General features: G+C 44.2%; 1 protein-coding gene across 2 annotated transcripts in view; it reads left to right on the top strand.

Annotated features, from left to right (window-relative positions):
* ppp2r2ba (protein phosphatase 2, regulatory subunit B, beta a) overlaps positions 1–16,782 on the top strand; it is a 49,788-nt gene that overhangs the window by 13,366 nt on the left and 19,640 nt on the right. For both annotated transcript variants that reach the window (XM_009291304.5, XM_021481272.3), the window contains exons 3-4: positions 846–1,011; positions 3,641–3,753. In XM_009291304.5, coding sequence (XP_009289579.2) covers positions 846–1,011; positions 3,641–3,753 — 279 coding nt within the window. The remainder of the gene's footprint in view (positions 1–845; positions 1,012–3,640; positions 3,754–16,782) is intronic.

Below are 16,782 nucleotides of genomic sequence, written 5' to 3'. Positions count from 1 at the left end.
CACCTCACTGCAAGAAGGTTGCTGGTTCGAATCTCGGCTCAGCTGGCTCAGTTGGCGTTTCTGTGTGGAGTTTGCATGTTCTCCCTGCATTCGTGTGGGTTTCCTCCGGGTGCTCCGGTTTCCCCCACAGTCCAAACACATGCGGTACAGGTGAATTGGGTAGACTAAATTGTCCGTAGTGTATGTGTGTGTGTGAATGAGTGTTTGTGGATGTTTCCCAGAGATGGGTTGCGGCTGGAAGGGCATCCGCTGTGTAATAACATGCTGGATAAGTTGGCGGTTCATTCTGCTGTGGCGACCCCGGATTAATAAAGGGACTAAGCCGACAAGAAAATGAATGAATGAATGAAGAAGGGTACATATTAGTTCAAATGTTTAGGTACTAATATATATGTTTAAGGTACCAATATGTACCCTTTAATTACAAATGCACCTTTTAAAAACAAACCACCCCAGAGACAGCTCACACACCTTTATTTCTGTAGATTCAGTATAATGAAGGGATGGTTCACCCATAAATGAACATTTACTCCCTGTGTACTCTCCTTCAACACCTTTATGAGGTTCTTTCTTCTGTTGAACGCACAATAAGATATTCTGAAGGATGCTGAAAACCGGTAACCATTGACTTCCATTGTATGTTTATCTTGTGTAAGTCAATGGTTACCGGTTTTCATCTTTCTTCAGAATATATTATTGTGTGCTCAACATAAAAAATAAAGCAGAGGGAGAGGGTGAATAGTAAGTAAATGTTCATTGGTGGGTGAACACACCCCTGTTTTGTTTGCCGGGAATGAGGTTTCAGTGTTGTTCATGACTGATTTCTCTCTCCTGTGTGTGCGCAGAGCAAGAACCAGCCTCACAGACGGGGAGAGTATAATGTTTACAGCACGTTTCAGAGTCACGAGCCGGAGTTTGACTATCTGAAGAGTTTAGAAATTGAGGAGAAGATCAATAAGATTCGCTGGCTTCCTCAGCAGAACGCCGCCTACTTCCTGCTGTCCACCAACGGTGAGCGAACACCAGCACCATTCAGTTCCACAGCAGCAGCGCACTTAAAGCTTAACGTCTGCCACTAGAGGGCGTGTGTTCACAACAAACAAACGTGCATTTGTGTCCAAACATAAGTGAAAGAGAAATAAAGCCTTGTTATTTATGGCTGTCCAGTTACAGTGTGTCCAGTAAATACAAACTAAGAGCCTTCATTTATTCTCTGTGCATTTACAGTGGTGAATTTAATGCACTGCACAAACATGCTTTTCTTACTCAGAGATTTATAGTAAATATGCTGCAAATACCACTGTGTTGTTTTCAGAAATAATGAGTCAAAATGAAGAGTTTTACCTTAATACAAGCAAAATAATCTGACAACGGGGGAGGAGAGATAATCTTGTTTTCTCTTTGAATTAGGATTAACATACTCTACTGATAGATTAAAATGAAGAAAGCTCCGCCCCCTACTCAATATTCAGTTTCCGTTGGCAGCACGTTCGTATACTGAAATCTTCTGGTTCATGCAGAGTTTAAAGACAGAGTAAGTCACTAGAGGGTGTGTATTCACAACAAACGAAGGCGGATTTTGATGACTCTAGAAGTGAGTGTGGAATCATGGGAGTTCATGCAGAACTCATGTTGATGATGGTAAAGTCTTCAACACTTATTGTCATGCTAGTGTAGACAGAGGCTGTTTCTTCAATGTTCTTGCGTCCTCATGTTCTCCTGTAATGTCATCATCAGCTGCCAAAGTCCCAAAACACAAGACCACAAGAACAGAGGACACGTGAAACTCCCCGCATGTGTTCTTGATATTGAGGACGCACCGATGCAGACTTGAGCACCGAACTCGCTCTAGAAGTCCCAGAAGTTGGGGCTGGAGGTGGGAAGCGCAGCATTTATATGGGTTCATTATTAAAGTGCAGAGATGTCACTTATTTATCTCAGGAGTTTCCCTGAATGAGAAGCTGAATATAAACATCAGCATGAACATCTTCATAAAGGCATGAACACATTAATGGTGTTTATTTGCTGAAATTCATGTTAAAATCTGTGTGCAGGATATATATTGTGAAAAGGGAAAAAACAGTAACTCGCTGTATGATGCTTTAATGTTCAAATAATTTCCCATTAAAATGCATGACAGTCATGTGATCATCAGGAAGAAGGCAGCATCTCATTCCTCACAGGACGCGTTCTCTGTTTTCATGGTCTGCCGAGTTCGTTCTTCCAACTTGGCAAGACCGGCCTTCACAAGAACACAAGTCTGTTCGCTGCGTTCTTGGAATTGAGAAACAGCCAGAGTAATGCCGTCATGACATGTGGACATGACTGTCAGGTTTTGCCCCTCAGTGGCAGCTGCAGGGAGTTTTTATGATTGTCAAACGTATAATGGAGATTATTCTTGCAGTTTTGAAAAACATTTTTTTTAAATCTCATTAAATATGTCCAGAACTTGGTTGTCTTTAGGCTGTTATTTAATTTATACTACATTAACATAATTTATATTAGTACATTTATAATATAACAATAACCATAATAATAATAACCATAATAATAATAATAATAACCATAATAATAATAATAACCATAATAATACTACTAATAATAACCATAATAATAATAATAATAATAATAATAATAATAATAATAATAATAATAATAATAATAACAACCATAAAAATATTAATAACCATAATAACAATAATAACCATAATAATAAAAACAATAAAATAATAATAATACCAACAATAATAATAATAATAGTCATAATAATATAATGATAATAATATTAATAACCATAATAATAATAATAATAACAACAGCAACCATAAAAAATATTAATAACCATAATAACAATAATAACCATAATAATAAAAACAATAATAATAAAAATAATAAAATAATAATACTAATACCAACAATAATAATAATAATAATCATAATAATATAATGATAATAATATTAATAACCATAATAATAATAATAATAATAATAATAATAATAATAATAATAATAATAATTAAATATATCATTAAACGGTGATATTGAGAATTGTTCTATGAGGCAGGTAGAATTATACTGACACTGAATTGCAGAGTGTGTGTGTTCAGTAAATGCAAACTAAGAGCCTTTATTTATTCTCTGTGCATTCTTAATGCACTGCACAGAAATGTTAGAAAACAAGCTAAATAATCTGCAAAGGAGACAGCAAATAACCTCATGTTTTCCAAAAGGAAAAACGCGATAACTTTGCTTCCCCCATTGTCAGATTGTTTTGCTTGTTTTAATGAAAAACTGTCTTCATTATTTCTGAACACAACACTAAATCTTCTGCTCATCTAGAAAATGCTCCTTGATTTGAGAGTTTGTAGATATTTGGACTAGAAACAAGACTCTGAGTAATAAAAGCATGTTTATGCACTGTGTTGTTTACTCCTCAGACTGTATTAAGCGTGTCTTCTGGACATCATGCGTCTCTGCGTGTTCAGATGGTGCGGTTACGCTGTGCATCCTTTACTAGTGCTGGAGCGGTTCCAGCGGGCGCCAGATTGTGTCCCACTGACTGTTTCCCACTCGCTGAACGCTGTATTGAAGCTGCTCTGTGTGTGTGTGTGTGTGTGTGTGTGTTGTGCTTTATTTGCAGATAAAACTGTGAAACTGTGGAAGATCAGTGAGAGAGACAAGCGGCCCGAGGGATATAATCTGAAGGATGAGGACGGAAGAGTCCGAGATCCGGCCACTATCACCACATTACGGGTCAGCAGACAGTAAACACAGACTAAACACTGGAAATCTGTTATATTCCTCACGAGAACATGCAAGTGCTCAGCGTAAACGAGTGTACTCCTCCTTAAAAATGCATCTCATCATATAATCCTCTTAGTCTATGCTGACATCATCTTCAGCACACTCTAATGGATAATGGACAGACGGCTGCTTCTCACTCAGGCCTGCTGGACATGCTAATGAGATGGACACTAGTGGGCGGGGCTTTCCCCCTCTGATGACACGTACAGCAGAAGAATGTCAATTCACAGTGCTTCTGCATCAAGTCTGATTAGAACAAACACAACTCACTCGTGCTGATGACATGAGATACACACACACACACACACATATACACACACACACACACTTCATGGTTTAAAGCCCACACAAAGGTGAGTTTTGCATAATAGGTGCTCTTTAATGGTGGCGGTTCGCTCTCATTCTCAGATTTTCATGTTGATAAATGATGCTCAGACTGATTCAGCCAGTCATGCATAATCAAACACAGAGCAGAAAGAGTGCTGGTGTGTGATGAAGGGTGGCTCTGCTCCTCCTCCTCTGTAAATTGAATACAGATACACAGAGGGCTGGACCGTGGGTGCAGATTGCGCTGTCTGTTTTCTGCTCCACAGACTAATGGATTAAAGCAGCAGCAGCTCCTCCTGCATTGTCTGAAGATTAGCCTGACAGCAGAACACAATCACATTTGGAGCGTGAAATATATGTGTGGAGAGAGGAGGACGATGATGGAGGACGGAGACACACCAGTGTCATGTCTTCATCTTCTGACCATTTCAAACAGTTATTAGCCGTGTTTACGTGCAAAGATGTGAATTAGATTCGTGTGCAAACTCTAATATGACATAAATCATCAGTGTGTAGATCAGCGTCTCCATCACAGTAGAGCATCAGCTCCAGCACAGGAGAGGAGTGGAGTCTGCTGCACTGAGGGGATTCTCCACTGTGCTGTTCTCCTCTAATAAACGAGTCAGAACACCAAAACCAAACGCAATGAACACGGTGAATGTGGAGGCTCCTGGAGGCATGAGACAGAGGGAATAATAATAGAGGAAGAAGAATACTGAAGTACTGTGATGAGGGACTGACAGAGGGCTGAGGCGCACAACATCTGACACACTGGAGAGCAGGTTTTGTTTATGTTTGTGCTTCTACTGTTATTGCAGAGCACTCGACAGGCGCTATATAAATAAAGGTTTTATTTTTGTTGATAGCACACATCAGATGGTCAGTGAATGTGCTGCGGGTGGGCTCTGGGTGTGTCGTCTAATGCTGGGATTAATAAATGCATGGAAGATTAGTCTGTCAGCGTGATGAATAAACAGCGTATGACATGCTAATATGTGCGTCTGAGCGTGCACAGCTGAAGCGGCGCGTCCTCATGTTCATGTTCCTCAATTACAGCTCATTACAGCTCAGCCTTTAAAGCATGTAGGGTCATTTCAGCACGTTCAGGAGGATCTGAAGAGTTTAATGAGACTCTATTGTGGACATTAGTACAGGTCTGTGTGTGTACAGCTGCTCTCTGCATCTGCTTCTCTGATCAGATCACTCTCTGATTTCTGCACTGCAAATAACACTTCAGTTTTTGTCTTATTTATAATAATAATAACAACAACAACAACAACAATATAATAATAACACCAACAACAATAGTAATAACAACATATAATAATAATAATAATAATAATAATAATAAAAACAATAATAACAACAATAACAACAATAATAATAATAACTAGAATTGTACATTTCCTAAAGGAAATGTGAATGGGGTTTGCGTGGCAAATCGATGGGGTACAAAACGGTAGTAAACTGGGCAATAGAACAACATGCTAATCGAGTTGATAGCATAATGCTAATATGATTAGCATGTAGCTAGCATGATGCTAATCGTGTTAGCATCATGCTAACAACATGCTAATCGAGTTGCTAGCATCATGCTAACATGATTAGCATGTAGCTAGCATGATGCTAATCGTGTTAGCATCATGCTAACAACATGCTAATCGAGTTGCTAGCATCATGCTAACATAATTAGCATGTAGCTAGCATGATGCTAATCGTGCTAGCATCATGCTAGCAACATGCTAATCGACTTGCTAGCATCATGCTAATATGATTAGCATGTAGCTAGCATGATGCTAATGGTGTTAGCATCATGCTAGCAACATGCTAATCGACTTGCTAGCATTATGCTAATATGATTAGCATGTAGCTAGCATGATGCTAATGGTGTTAGCATCATGCTAACAACATGCTAATCGAGTTGCTAGCATCATGCTAACATGATTAGCATGTAGCTAGCGTTATGCTAATCGTGTTAGCATGATGCTAGCAACATGCTAATCGAGTTGCTAGCATCATGCTAGCAACAGTGCTAGGGTGCCCTAAGTGGTTGCTAGGTGGTTGCTAAGGCGTTGCTAGGTGGTTGCTAGGGTATTCTAAGTGGTTGCTAAGGCGTTGCTAGGCGGTTGCTAGGGTGTCCTGAGTGGTCGCTAGGCCCTTACTAAGGCGTTACTAGGCGGTTGCTAGGTGGTTGCTAGGCGGTTGCTAGGGTAATTTGGGTGTTTGCTAGGCAGTTGCTAGGGTACCCTGGGTGGTTACTAGGCAAGCCTCACATACATGCCTGATGAAATATTTATACTTAGTAAGCATTTCTAGCAAGTTACAGTACTTGGCTAGTCAATATTAGCATGTAGCTAGTCACTGCTAGCATGTGTAGCATATAGGAAGTTCCGTTTGCTAGCATGGGTGAAACGAGCCAATCCCCAAGTGTCTACGATGTTGTGATGCTGAGATATAGCTGTTGATGAATGGTTGCTAGGGTACTCTGTTTTGTTGCTATGGGCGAGGTTACAGAGTGAACTTGAATGTGGTTGGCTGTCCAAGTCAAATGAGCCAACCCCCAAGTCAATAGGACACTGCTAAGCAAAGATATGCATGTGGACCAGTTACAATGGCAGTCTATGGGGCCAGTTTGGGGGCGTGGCTTGTGAGCTTCATTATCATATTGAAAAGCTTATTGGTTGTCTGAGTCTAATGAGCCAACCCCTAAGCCTATATGACACTGCAATGCAAAGATATGCATCTAGCCCTATTATAATAGAAGTCTATGGGACCCATTTGGGGGCGTGGCTTGTGAGCTTCATTATCATAGAGTGATGCTGATTGGTTGCCTGAGTCAAATGAGCCCACCCCCATGTCTCTATGACACTCCTATGTAATGTTATAGATGTGTGACCTTTATAATGGAAGTCAATGGGATGTGCAATGGGACATCCCACCCCATGTTAAGTCAATGGGGCAGTTATTAAGGGTCTTTAAGTGGTTTGGGGGGGCGTGGCTTGTGAGCTTCAAAATCATATTGAGATGCTGATTGGTTGCCTCAGCCAAGTAAGGCAACCCCCAAGTCTGTATGACACTGCTATGTAATGTGATTGACATGTGAGTCAAGAAATGAATGGGAGTCAATGGGCCATGTAAAGTCAATGGGGACCCCTTTGGGACGTCCTAGCACCCCAGGGGTACAACTTATACCCCTTTTTGGGGTATGTTCTCATACAGGCTGCAACCCCCTACAGATGTTGCGAATCCCATATTTCTACGAATTTCACACTTGGCGCTATAACGCTTTAAAGGTCGTCCCATTTCGCGGCGCGTTTAGTGCTCTCCTAGAAAAATGAATGGGAGTCAATGGGGCCCATGTAAGTCAATGGGAAAACTTTGGGACGTCCTAGAGCCCTAGGGGTACAACTTATACCCCCTTGCGGGGTATGTTCTCACTTAGGCTGCAACCCCCTACAGATGATGTGAATCCCATATTTCTATGAATTTCACAGTTGGCGCTATAATGTGTCAAAGTTGGGCGTAATGTTGAGTCAATGCGTTTTGGGGGGTGGTTTTGGGGCCCCTGCGGGGCCCCAAAACCACCCACCCCTTATAAAAGTCATAGCACACCATTCCCGATAAGGCCGCACGATTTGAGCCCACTTTCAAGGGTCTGGGACGAAAGCTGCGGGACTAGTTACGCGCCGAAAAAGTGTACGGAAGAAGAAGAAGAAGAAGAATAATAAACCACAATAGTAAGAATGGACTTTGCCTATGGCAAACCCCATTAACTAGAATTGTACATTTCCTAAAGGAAATGTGAGTGGGGTTTGCGTGGCAAATCGATGGGGTACAATGTATTTGTTTTGGTAGCTAGGGTGTTCTGAATGGTTGCTAGGGTGTTCTGAGTGGTTGCTAGGTGGTTGCTAAGGTGTCCTAAGTGGTTGCTATGTGGTTGCTAAGGTGTTGCTAGGCGGTTGCTAGGGTATTCTGAGTGGTTGCTAGATGGTTGCTAAGGTGTTGCTAGGCGGTTGCTAAGGTGTCCTGAGTGGTTGCTAGGTGGTTGCTAAGGTGTTGCTAGGTGGTTGCTAGGGTATTCTAAGTGGTTGCTAGGCGGTTGCTAGGGTGTCCTGAGTGGTTGCTAGGTGGTTGCTAAGGTGTTGCTAGGTGGTTGCTAGGGTGTCCTGAGTGGTTGCTAGGTGGTTGCTAAGGTGTTGCTAGGTGGTTGCTAGGGTGTCCTGAGTGGTTGCTAGGTGGTTGCTAAGGTGTTGCTAGGTGGTTGCTAGGGTGTTCTGAGTGGTTGCTAGGTGGTTGCTAAGGTGTTGCTAGGCGGTTGCTAAGGTGTCCTGAGTGGTTGCTAGGTGGTTGCTAAGGTGTTGCTAGGTGGTTGCTAGGGTATTCTGAGTGGTTGCTAAGGCGTTGCTAGGCGGTTGCCAGGGTGTCCTGAGTGGTCGCTAGGCCCTTACTAAGGCGTTACTAGGCGGTTGCTAGGTGGTTGCTAGGCGGTTGCTAGGGTAATTTGAGTGGTTGCTAGGCAGTTGCTAGGGTACCCTGGGTGGTTACTAGGCAAGCCTCACATACATGCCTGATGAAATATTTATACTTAGTGAGCATTTCTAGCAAGTTACAGTACTTGGCTAGTCAATATTAGCATGTAGCTAGTCACTGCTAGCATGTGTAGCATATAGGAAGTTCCGTTTGCTAGCATGAGTCAAACGAGCCAATCCCCAAGTCTCTACGATGTTCTGATGCCGAGATATAGCTGTTGATGAATGGTTGCTAGGGTACTCTGTTTTGTTGCTATGGGCGAGGTTACAGAGTGAACTTGAATGTGGTTGGCTGTCCAAGTCAAATGAGCCAACCCCCAAGTCAATAGGACACTGCTAAGCAAAGATATGCATGTAGAGCAGTTATAATGGCAGTCTATGGGACCAGTTTGGGGGCGTGGCTTGTGAGATTCATTATCATATTGAGATGCTCATTGGTTGTCTGAGTCAGATGAGCCATCCCCCAAGCCAATAGGACACTGCTAAGCAAAGATATGCATGTAGGGCAGTTATAATGGCAGTCTATGGGACCAGTTTGGGGGCGTGGCTTGTGAGCTTCATTATCATATTGAGATGCTGATTGGTTGTCTGAGTCAGATGAGCCCACCCCCATGTCTCTATGACACTCCTATGTAATGTTATAGATGTGTGACCTTTATAATGGAAGTCAATGGGATCTGCAATGGGACATCCCACCCCATGTTAAGTCAATGGGGCACTTATTAGGGGTCTTTAAGTGGTTTGGGGGGGCGTGGCTTGTGAGCTTCAAAATCATAATGAGATGCTGATTGGTTGCCTGAGTCAAATGAGCCCACCCCTAAGTCAGTATGACACTGCTATGTACTGTGATTGACATGTGACATTTATAATGGGAGTCAATGTAATGAATGGGAGTCAATGGGCCCATGTTAAGTCAATGGGACCACTTTGGGACGTCCTAGCCCCCCAGGGGTACAACTTATACCCCCCTGCGTGGTATGTTCTCACTTAGGCTGCAACCCCCTACAGCTGTTGTGAATCCCATATTTCTACGAAATTCACACTCGGCGCTGTGATTTGTCAAAGTTCGGCTCAATGTTAAGTCTATGGGATTTTGGGGGGGGTTTTTTGGCCCCTGCGGGGCCAAAAAACCCCCCACCCCTTATAAAAGTCATAGCACACCATTCCCGATAAGACCGGACGATTTGAGCCCACTTTCAAGGGTCTGGGACGAAAGCTGCGGGACGAGTTACGCGCCGAAAAACGTACGGAAGAAGAATAATAATAACTAGAATTGTACATTTCCTAAAGGAAATGTGAATGGGGTTTGCGTGGCAAATCGATGGGGTACAAAACGGTAGTAAACTGGGCAATAGAACAACATGCTAATCGAGTTGATAGCATAATGCTAATATGATTAGCATGTAGCTAGCATGATGCTAATCGTGTTAGCATCATGCTAACAACATGCTAATCGAGTTGCTAGCATCATGCTAACATGATTAGCATGTAGCTAGCATGATGCTAATCGTGTTAGCATCATGCTAACAACATGCTAATCGAGTTGCTAGCATCATGCTAACATAATTAGCATGTAGCTAGCATGATGCTAATCGTGCTAGCATCATGCTAGCAACATGCTAATCGACTTGCTAGCATCATGCTAATATGATTAGCATGTAGCTAGCATGATGCTAATGGTGTTAGCATCATGCTAGCAACATGCTAATCGACTTGCTAGCATTATGCTAATATGATTAGCATGTAGCTAGCATGATGCTAATGGTGTTAGCATCATGCTAACAACATGCTAATCGAGTTGCTAGCATCATGCTAACATGATTAGCATGTAGCTAGCGTTATGCTAATCGTGTTAGCATGATGCTAGCAACATGCTAATCGAGTTGCTAGCATCATGCTAGCAACAGTGCTAGGGTGCCCTAAGTGGTTGCTAGGTGGTTGCTAAGGCGTTGCTAGGTGGTTGCTAGGGTATTCTAAGTGGTTGCTAAGGCGTTGCTAGGCGGTTGCTAGGGTGTCCTGAGTGGTCGCTAGGCCCTTACTAAGGCGTTACTAGGCGGTTGCTAGGTGGTTGCTAGGCGGTTGCTAGGGTAATTTGGGTGTTTGCTAGGCAGTTGCTAGGGTACCCTGGGTGGTTACTAGGCAAGCCTCACATACATGCCTGATGAAATATTTATACTTAGTAAGCATTTCTAGCAAGTTACAGTACTTGGCTAGTCAATATTAGCATGTAGCTAGTCACTGCTAGCATGTGTAGCATATAGGAAGTTCCGTTTGCTAGCATGGGTGAAACGAGCCAATCCCCAAGTGTCTACGATGTTGTGATGCTGAGATATAGCTGTTGATGAATGGTTGCTAGGGTACTCTGTTTTGTTGCTATGGGCGAGGTTACAGAGTGAACTTGAATGTGGTTGGCTGTCCAAGTCAAATGAGCCAACCCCCAAGTCAATAGGACACTGCTAAGCAAAGATATGCATGTGGACCAGTTACAATGGCAGTCTATGGGGCCAGTTTGGGGGCGTGGCTTGTGAGCTTCATTATCATATTGAAAAGCTTATTGGTTGTCTGAGTCTAATGAGCCAACCCCTAAGCCTATATGACACTGCAATGCAAAGATATGCATCTAGCCCTATTATAATAGAAGTCTATGGGACCCATTTGGGGGCGTGGCTTGTGAGCTTCATTATCATAGAGTGATGCTGATTGGTTGCCTGAGTCAAATGAGCCCACCCCCATGTCTCTATGACACTCCTATGTAATGTTATAGATGTGTGACCTTTATAATGGAAGTCAATGGGATGTGCAATGGGACATCCCACCCCATGTTAAGTCAATGGGGCAGTTATTAAGGGTCTTTAAGTGGTTTGGGGGGGCGTGGCTTGTGAGCTTCAAAATCATATTGAGATGCTGATTGGTTGCCTCAGCCAAGTAAGGCAACCCCCAAGTCTGTATGACACTGCTATGTAATGTGATTGACATGTGAGTCAAGAAATGAATGGGAGTCAATGGGCCATGTAAAGTCAATGGGGACCCCTTTGGGACGTCCTAGCACCCCAGGGGTACAACTTATACCCCTTTTTGGGGTATGTTCTCATACAGGCTGCAACCCCCTACAGATGTTGCGAATCCCATATTTCTACGAATTTCACACTTGGCGCTATAACGCTTTAAAGGTCGTCCCATTTCGCGGCGCGTTTAGTGCTCTCCTAGAAAAATGAATGGGAGTCAATGGGGCCCATGTAAGTCAATGGGAAAACTTTGGGACGTCCTAGAGCCCTAGGGGTACAACTTATACCCCCTTGCGGGGTATGTTCTCACTTAGGCTGCAACCCCCTACAGATGATGTGAATCCCATATTTCTATGAATTTCACAGTTGGCGCTATAATGTGTCAAAGTTGGGCGTAATGTTGAGTCAATGCGTTTTGGGGGGTGGTTTTGGGGCCCCTGCGGGGCCCCAAAACCACCCACCCCTTATAAAAGTCATAGCACACCATTCCCGATAAGGCCGCACGATTTGAGCCCACTTTCAAGGGTCTGGGACGAAAGCTGCGGGACTAGTTACGCGCCGAAAAAGTGTACGGAAGAAGAAGAAGAAGAAGAATAATAAACCACAATAGTAAGAATGGACTTTGCCTATGGCAAACCCCATTAACTAGAATTGTACATTTCCTAAAGGAAATGTGAGTGGGGTTTGCGTGGCAAATCGATGGGGTACAATGTATTTGTTTTGGTAGCTAGGGTGTTCTGAATGGTTGCTAGGGTGTTCTGAGTGGTTGCTAGGTGGTTGCTAAGGTGTCCTAAGTGGTTGCTATGTGGTTGCTAAGGTGTTGCTAGGCGGTTGCTAGGGTATTCTGAGTGGTTGCTAGATGGTTGCTAAGGTGTTGCTAGGCGGTTGCTAAGGTGTCCTGAGTGGTTGCTAGGTGGTTGCTAAGGTGTTGCTAGGTGGTTGCTAGGGTATTCTAAGTGGTTGCTAGGCGGTTGCTAGGGTGTCCTGAGTGGTTGCTAGGTGGTTGCTAAGGTGTTGCTAGGTGGTTGCTAGGGTGTCCTGAGTGGTTGCTAGGTGGTTGCTAAGGTGTTGCTAGGTGGTTGCTAGGGTGTCCTGAGTGGTTGCTAGGTGGTTGCTAAGGTGTTGCTAGGTGGTTGCTAGGGTGTTCTGAGTGGTTGCTAGGTGGTTGCTAAGGTGTTGCTAGGCGGTTGCTAAGGTGTCCTGAGTGGTTGCTAGGTGGTTGCTAAGGTGTTGCTAGGTGGTTGCTAGGGTATTCTGAGTGGTTGCTAAGGCGTTGCTAGGCGGTTGCCAGGGTGTCCTGAGTGGTCGCTAGGCCCTTACTAAGGCGTTACTAGGCGGTTGCTAGGTGGTTGCTAGGCGGTTGCTAGGGTAATTTGAGTGGTTGCTAGGCAGTTGCTAGGGTACCCTGGGTGGTTACTAGGCAAGCCTCACATACATGCCTGATGAAATATTTATACTTAGTGAGCATTTCTAGCAAGTTACAGTACTTGGCTAGTCAATATTAGCATGTAGCTAGTCACTGCTAGCATGTGTAGCATATAGGAAGTTCCGTTTGCTAGCATGAGTCAAACGAGCCAATCCCCAAGTCTCTACGATGTTCTGATGCCGAGATATAGCTGTTGATGAATGGTTGCTAGGGTACTCTGTTTTGTTGCTATGGGCGAGGTTACAGAGTGAACTTGAATGTGGTTGGCTGTCCAAGTCAAATGAGCCAACCCCCAAGTCAATAGGACACTGCTAAGCAAAGATATGCATGTAGAGCAGTTATAATGGCAGTCTATGGGACCAGTTTGGGGGCGTGGCTTGTGAGATTCATTATCATATTGAGATGCTCATTGGTTGTCTGAGTCAGATGAGCCATCCCCCAAGCCAATAGGACACTGCTAAGCAAAGATATGCATGTAGGGCAGTTATAATGGCAGTCTATGGGACCAGTTTGGGGGCGTGGCTTGTGAGCTTCATTATCATATTGAGATGCTGATTGGTTGTCTGAGTCAGATGAGCCCACCCCCATGTCTCTATGACACTCCTATGTAATGTTATAGATGTGTGACCTTTATAATGGAAGTCAATGGGATCTGCAATGGGACATCCCACCCCATGTTAAGTCAATGGGGCACTTATTAGGGGTCTTTAAGTGGTTTGGGGGGGCGTGGCTTGTGAGCTTCAAAATCATAATGAGATGCTGATTGGTTGCCTGAGTCAAATGAGCCCACCCCTAAGTCAGTATGACACTGCTATGTACTGTGATTGACATGTGACATTTATAATGGGAGTCAATGTAATGAATGGGAGTCAATGGGCCCATGTTAAGTCAATGGGACCACTTTGGGACGTCCTAGCCCCCCAGGGGTACAACTTATACCCCCCTGCGTGGTATGTTCTCACTTAGGCTGCAACCCCCTACAGCTGTTGTGAATCCCATATTTCTACGAAATTCACACTCGGCGCTGTGATTTGTCAAAGTTCGGCTCAATGTTAAGTCTATGGGATTTTGGGGGGGGTTTTTTGGCCCCTGCGGGGCCAAAAAACCCCCCACCCCTTATAAAAGTCATAGCACACCATTCCCGATAAGACCGGACGATTTGAGCCCACTTTCAAGGGTCTGGGACGAAAGCTGCGGGACGAGTTACGCGCCGAAAAACGTACGGAAGAAGAATAATAATAACTAGAATTGTACATTTCCTAAAGGAAATGTGAATGGGGTTTGCGTGGCAAATCGATGGGGTACAAAATGGTACTAAACTGGGCAAAATAGCAGTAAATGTGGAGAAATGGTTAAATTCATGTGTTTATGTGGTTGCTAGGGTAATGTAAATGGTTGCTAGGGTGTTCTGAGTGGTTGCTAGGCGGTTGCTAAGGTGTTGCTAGGTGGTTGCTAGGGTGTCCTGAGTGGTTGCTAGGTGGTTGCTAAGGCGTTGCTAGGCGGTTGCTAGGGTGTTCTGAGTGGTTGCTAGGTGGTTGCTAAGGTGTTGCTAGGCGGTTGCTAGGGTGTCCTGAGTGGTTGCTAGGTGGTTGCTAAGGTGTTGCTAGGCGGTTGCTAGGGTGTTCTGAGTGGTTGCTAGGTGGTTGCTAGGCGGTTGCTACGGTGTCCTAAGTGGTTGCTAGGTGGTTGCTAAGGTGTTGCTAGGTGGTTGCTAGGGTATTCTGAGTGGTTGCTAAGGCGTTGCTAGGCGGTTGCTAGGGTGTTCTGAGTGGTTGCTAGGTGGTTGCTAAGGTGTTGCTAGGCGGTTGCTAAGGTGTCCTAAGTGGTTGCTAGGTGGTTGCTAAGGTGTTGCTAGGTGGTTGCTAGGGTATTCTAAGTGGTTGCTAAGGCGTTGCTAGGCGGTTGCTAGGGTGTCCTGAGTGGTCGCTAGGCCCTTACTAAGGCGTTACTAGGCGGTTGCTAGGTGGTTGCTAGGGTAATTTGGGTGGTTGCTAGGCAGTTGCTAGGGTACCCTGGATGGTTACTAGGCAAGCCTCACATACATGCCTGATGAAATAATTATACTTAGTAAGCATTTCTAGCAAGTTACAGTACATGGCTAGTCAATATTAGCATGTAGCTAGTCACTGCTAGCATGTGTAGCATATAGGAAGTTCCGTTTGCTAGCATGAGTCAAACGAGCCAATCCCCAAGTCTCTACGATGTTCCGATGCTGAGATATAGCTGTTGATGAATGGTTGCTAGGGTACTCTGTTTTGTTGCTATGGGCGAGGTTACAGAGTGAACTTGAATGTGGTTGGCTGTCCAAGTCAAATGAGCCCAACCCCAAGTCAATAGGACACTGCTAAGCAAAGATATGCATGTAGGGCTGTTATAATGGCAGTCTATGGGACCAGTTTGGGGGCGTGGCTTGTGAGGTTAATTATCATATTGAGATGCTCATTGGTTGTCTGAGTCAGATGAGCCATCCCACAAGTCAATAGGACACTGCTAAGCAAAGATATGCATCTAGCCCTATTATAATAGAAGTCAATGGGATCAGTTTGGGGGCGTGGCTTGTGAGCTTCATTATCATATTGGGATGATGATTGGTTGCCTGAGTCAAATGAGCCCACCCCCATGTCTCTATGACACTCCTATGTAATGGTATAGATGTGTGACCTTTATAATGGAAGTCAATGGGATGTGCAATGGGACATCCCACCCCATGTTAAGTCAATGGGGCAGTTATTAAGGGTCTTTAAATGGTTTGGGGGGGCGTGGCTTTTGAGCTTCAAAATCATATTGAGATGCTGATTGGTTGCCTAAGCCAAATAAGACAACCCCCAAGTCAGTATGACACTGCCATGTACTGTGATTGACATATGACATTTATAATGGGAGTCAATGTAATGAATGGGAGTCAATGGGCAATGTAAAGTCAATGGGGACCACTTTGGGACGTCCTAGAGCCCCAGGGGTGCGACCTATACCCCCTTTTGGGGTATGTTCTCACTTAGGCTGCCACCCCCTACAGATGTTGTGAATCCCATATTTCTATGAAATTCACAATGGACGCAGTGATTGGTTAAAGTTCGGCTCCATGTAAAGTCAATGGAGACTTTGGGACGTCCTAGCTCCCCAGGGGTACAACATTTACCGCCTTTCAGGGTGTGGGTTGAAGCCTCCTATAACCCTCTCGAGATGTCGCGAATCCCATGTCTCTACGAATTTCCCTGTTGGCGCTACGGCGATTTCCGGGAATAGTATCTTACGAGTGTCTAGAAAATGAATGGGAGTCAATGGGCCAATGTAAGTCAATGGGAGCACTTTGGGACGTCCTAGAGCCCCAGGGGTGCAACTTATACCCCTTTGCGAGGTATGTTCTCACTTAGGCTGCAACCCCCTACAGATGCTGTGAATCCCATATTTCTATGAAATTCACACTCGGCGCTGTGATTCGTCAAAATTCGGCTCAATGTTAAGTCTATGGGATTTTTGGGGGGGTTTTTTGGCCCCTGCGGGGCCAAAAAACCCCCCACCCCTTATAAAAGTCATAGCACACCATTCCCGATAAGACCGCACGATTTGACCCCACTTTGAAGGGTCTGGGACGAAAGCTGCGGGACTAGTTACGCGCCGAAAAGTGGTACGGAAGAAGGAAGAAGAAGAAGAATAATAAACCACAATAGTAAGAATGGACTTTGCCTAT

Source organism: Danio rerio, chromosome 14, assembly GCF_049306965.1.
Source record: "Danio rerio strain Tuebingen ecotype United States chromosome 14, GRCz12tu, whole genome shotgun sequence".
NCBI lineage: Eukaryota > Metazoa > Chordata > Actinopteri > Cypriniformes > Danionidae > Danio > Danio rerio.
This window is presented reverse-complemented; position numbering and strand designations above follow the sequence as displayed.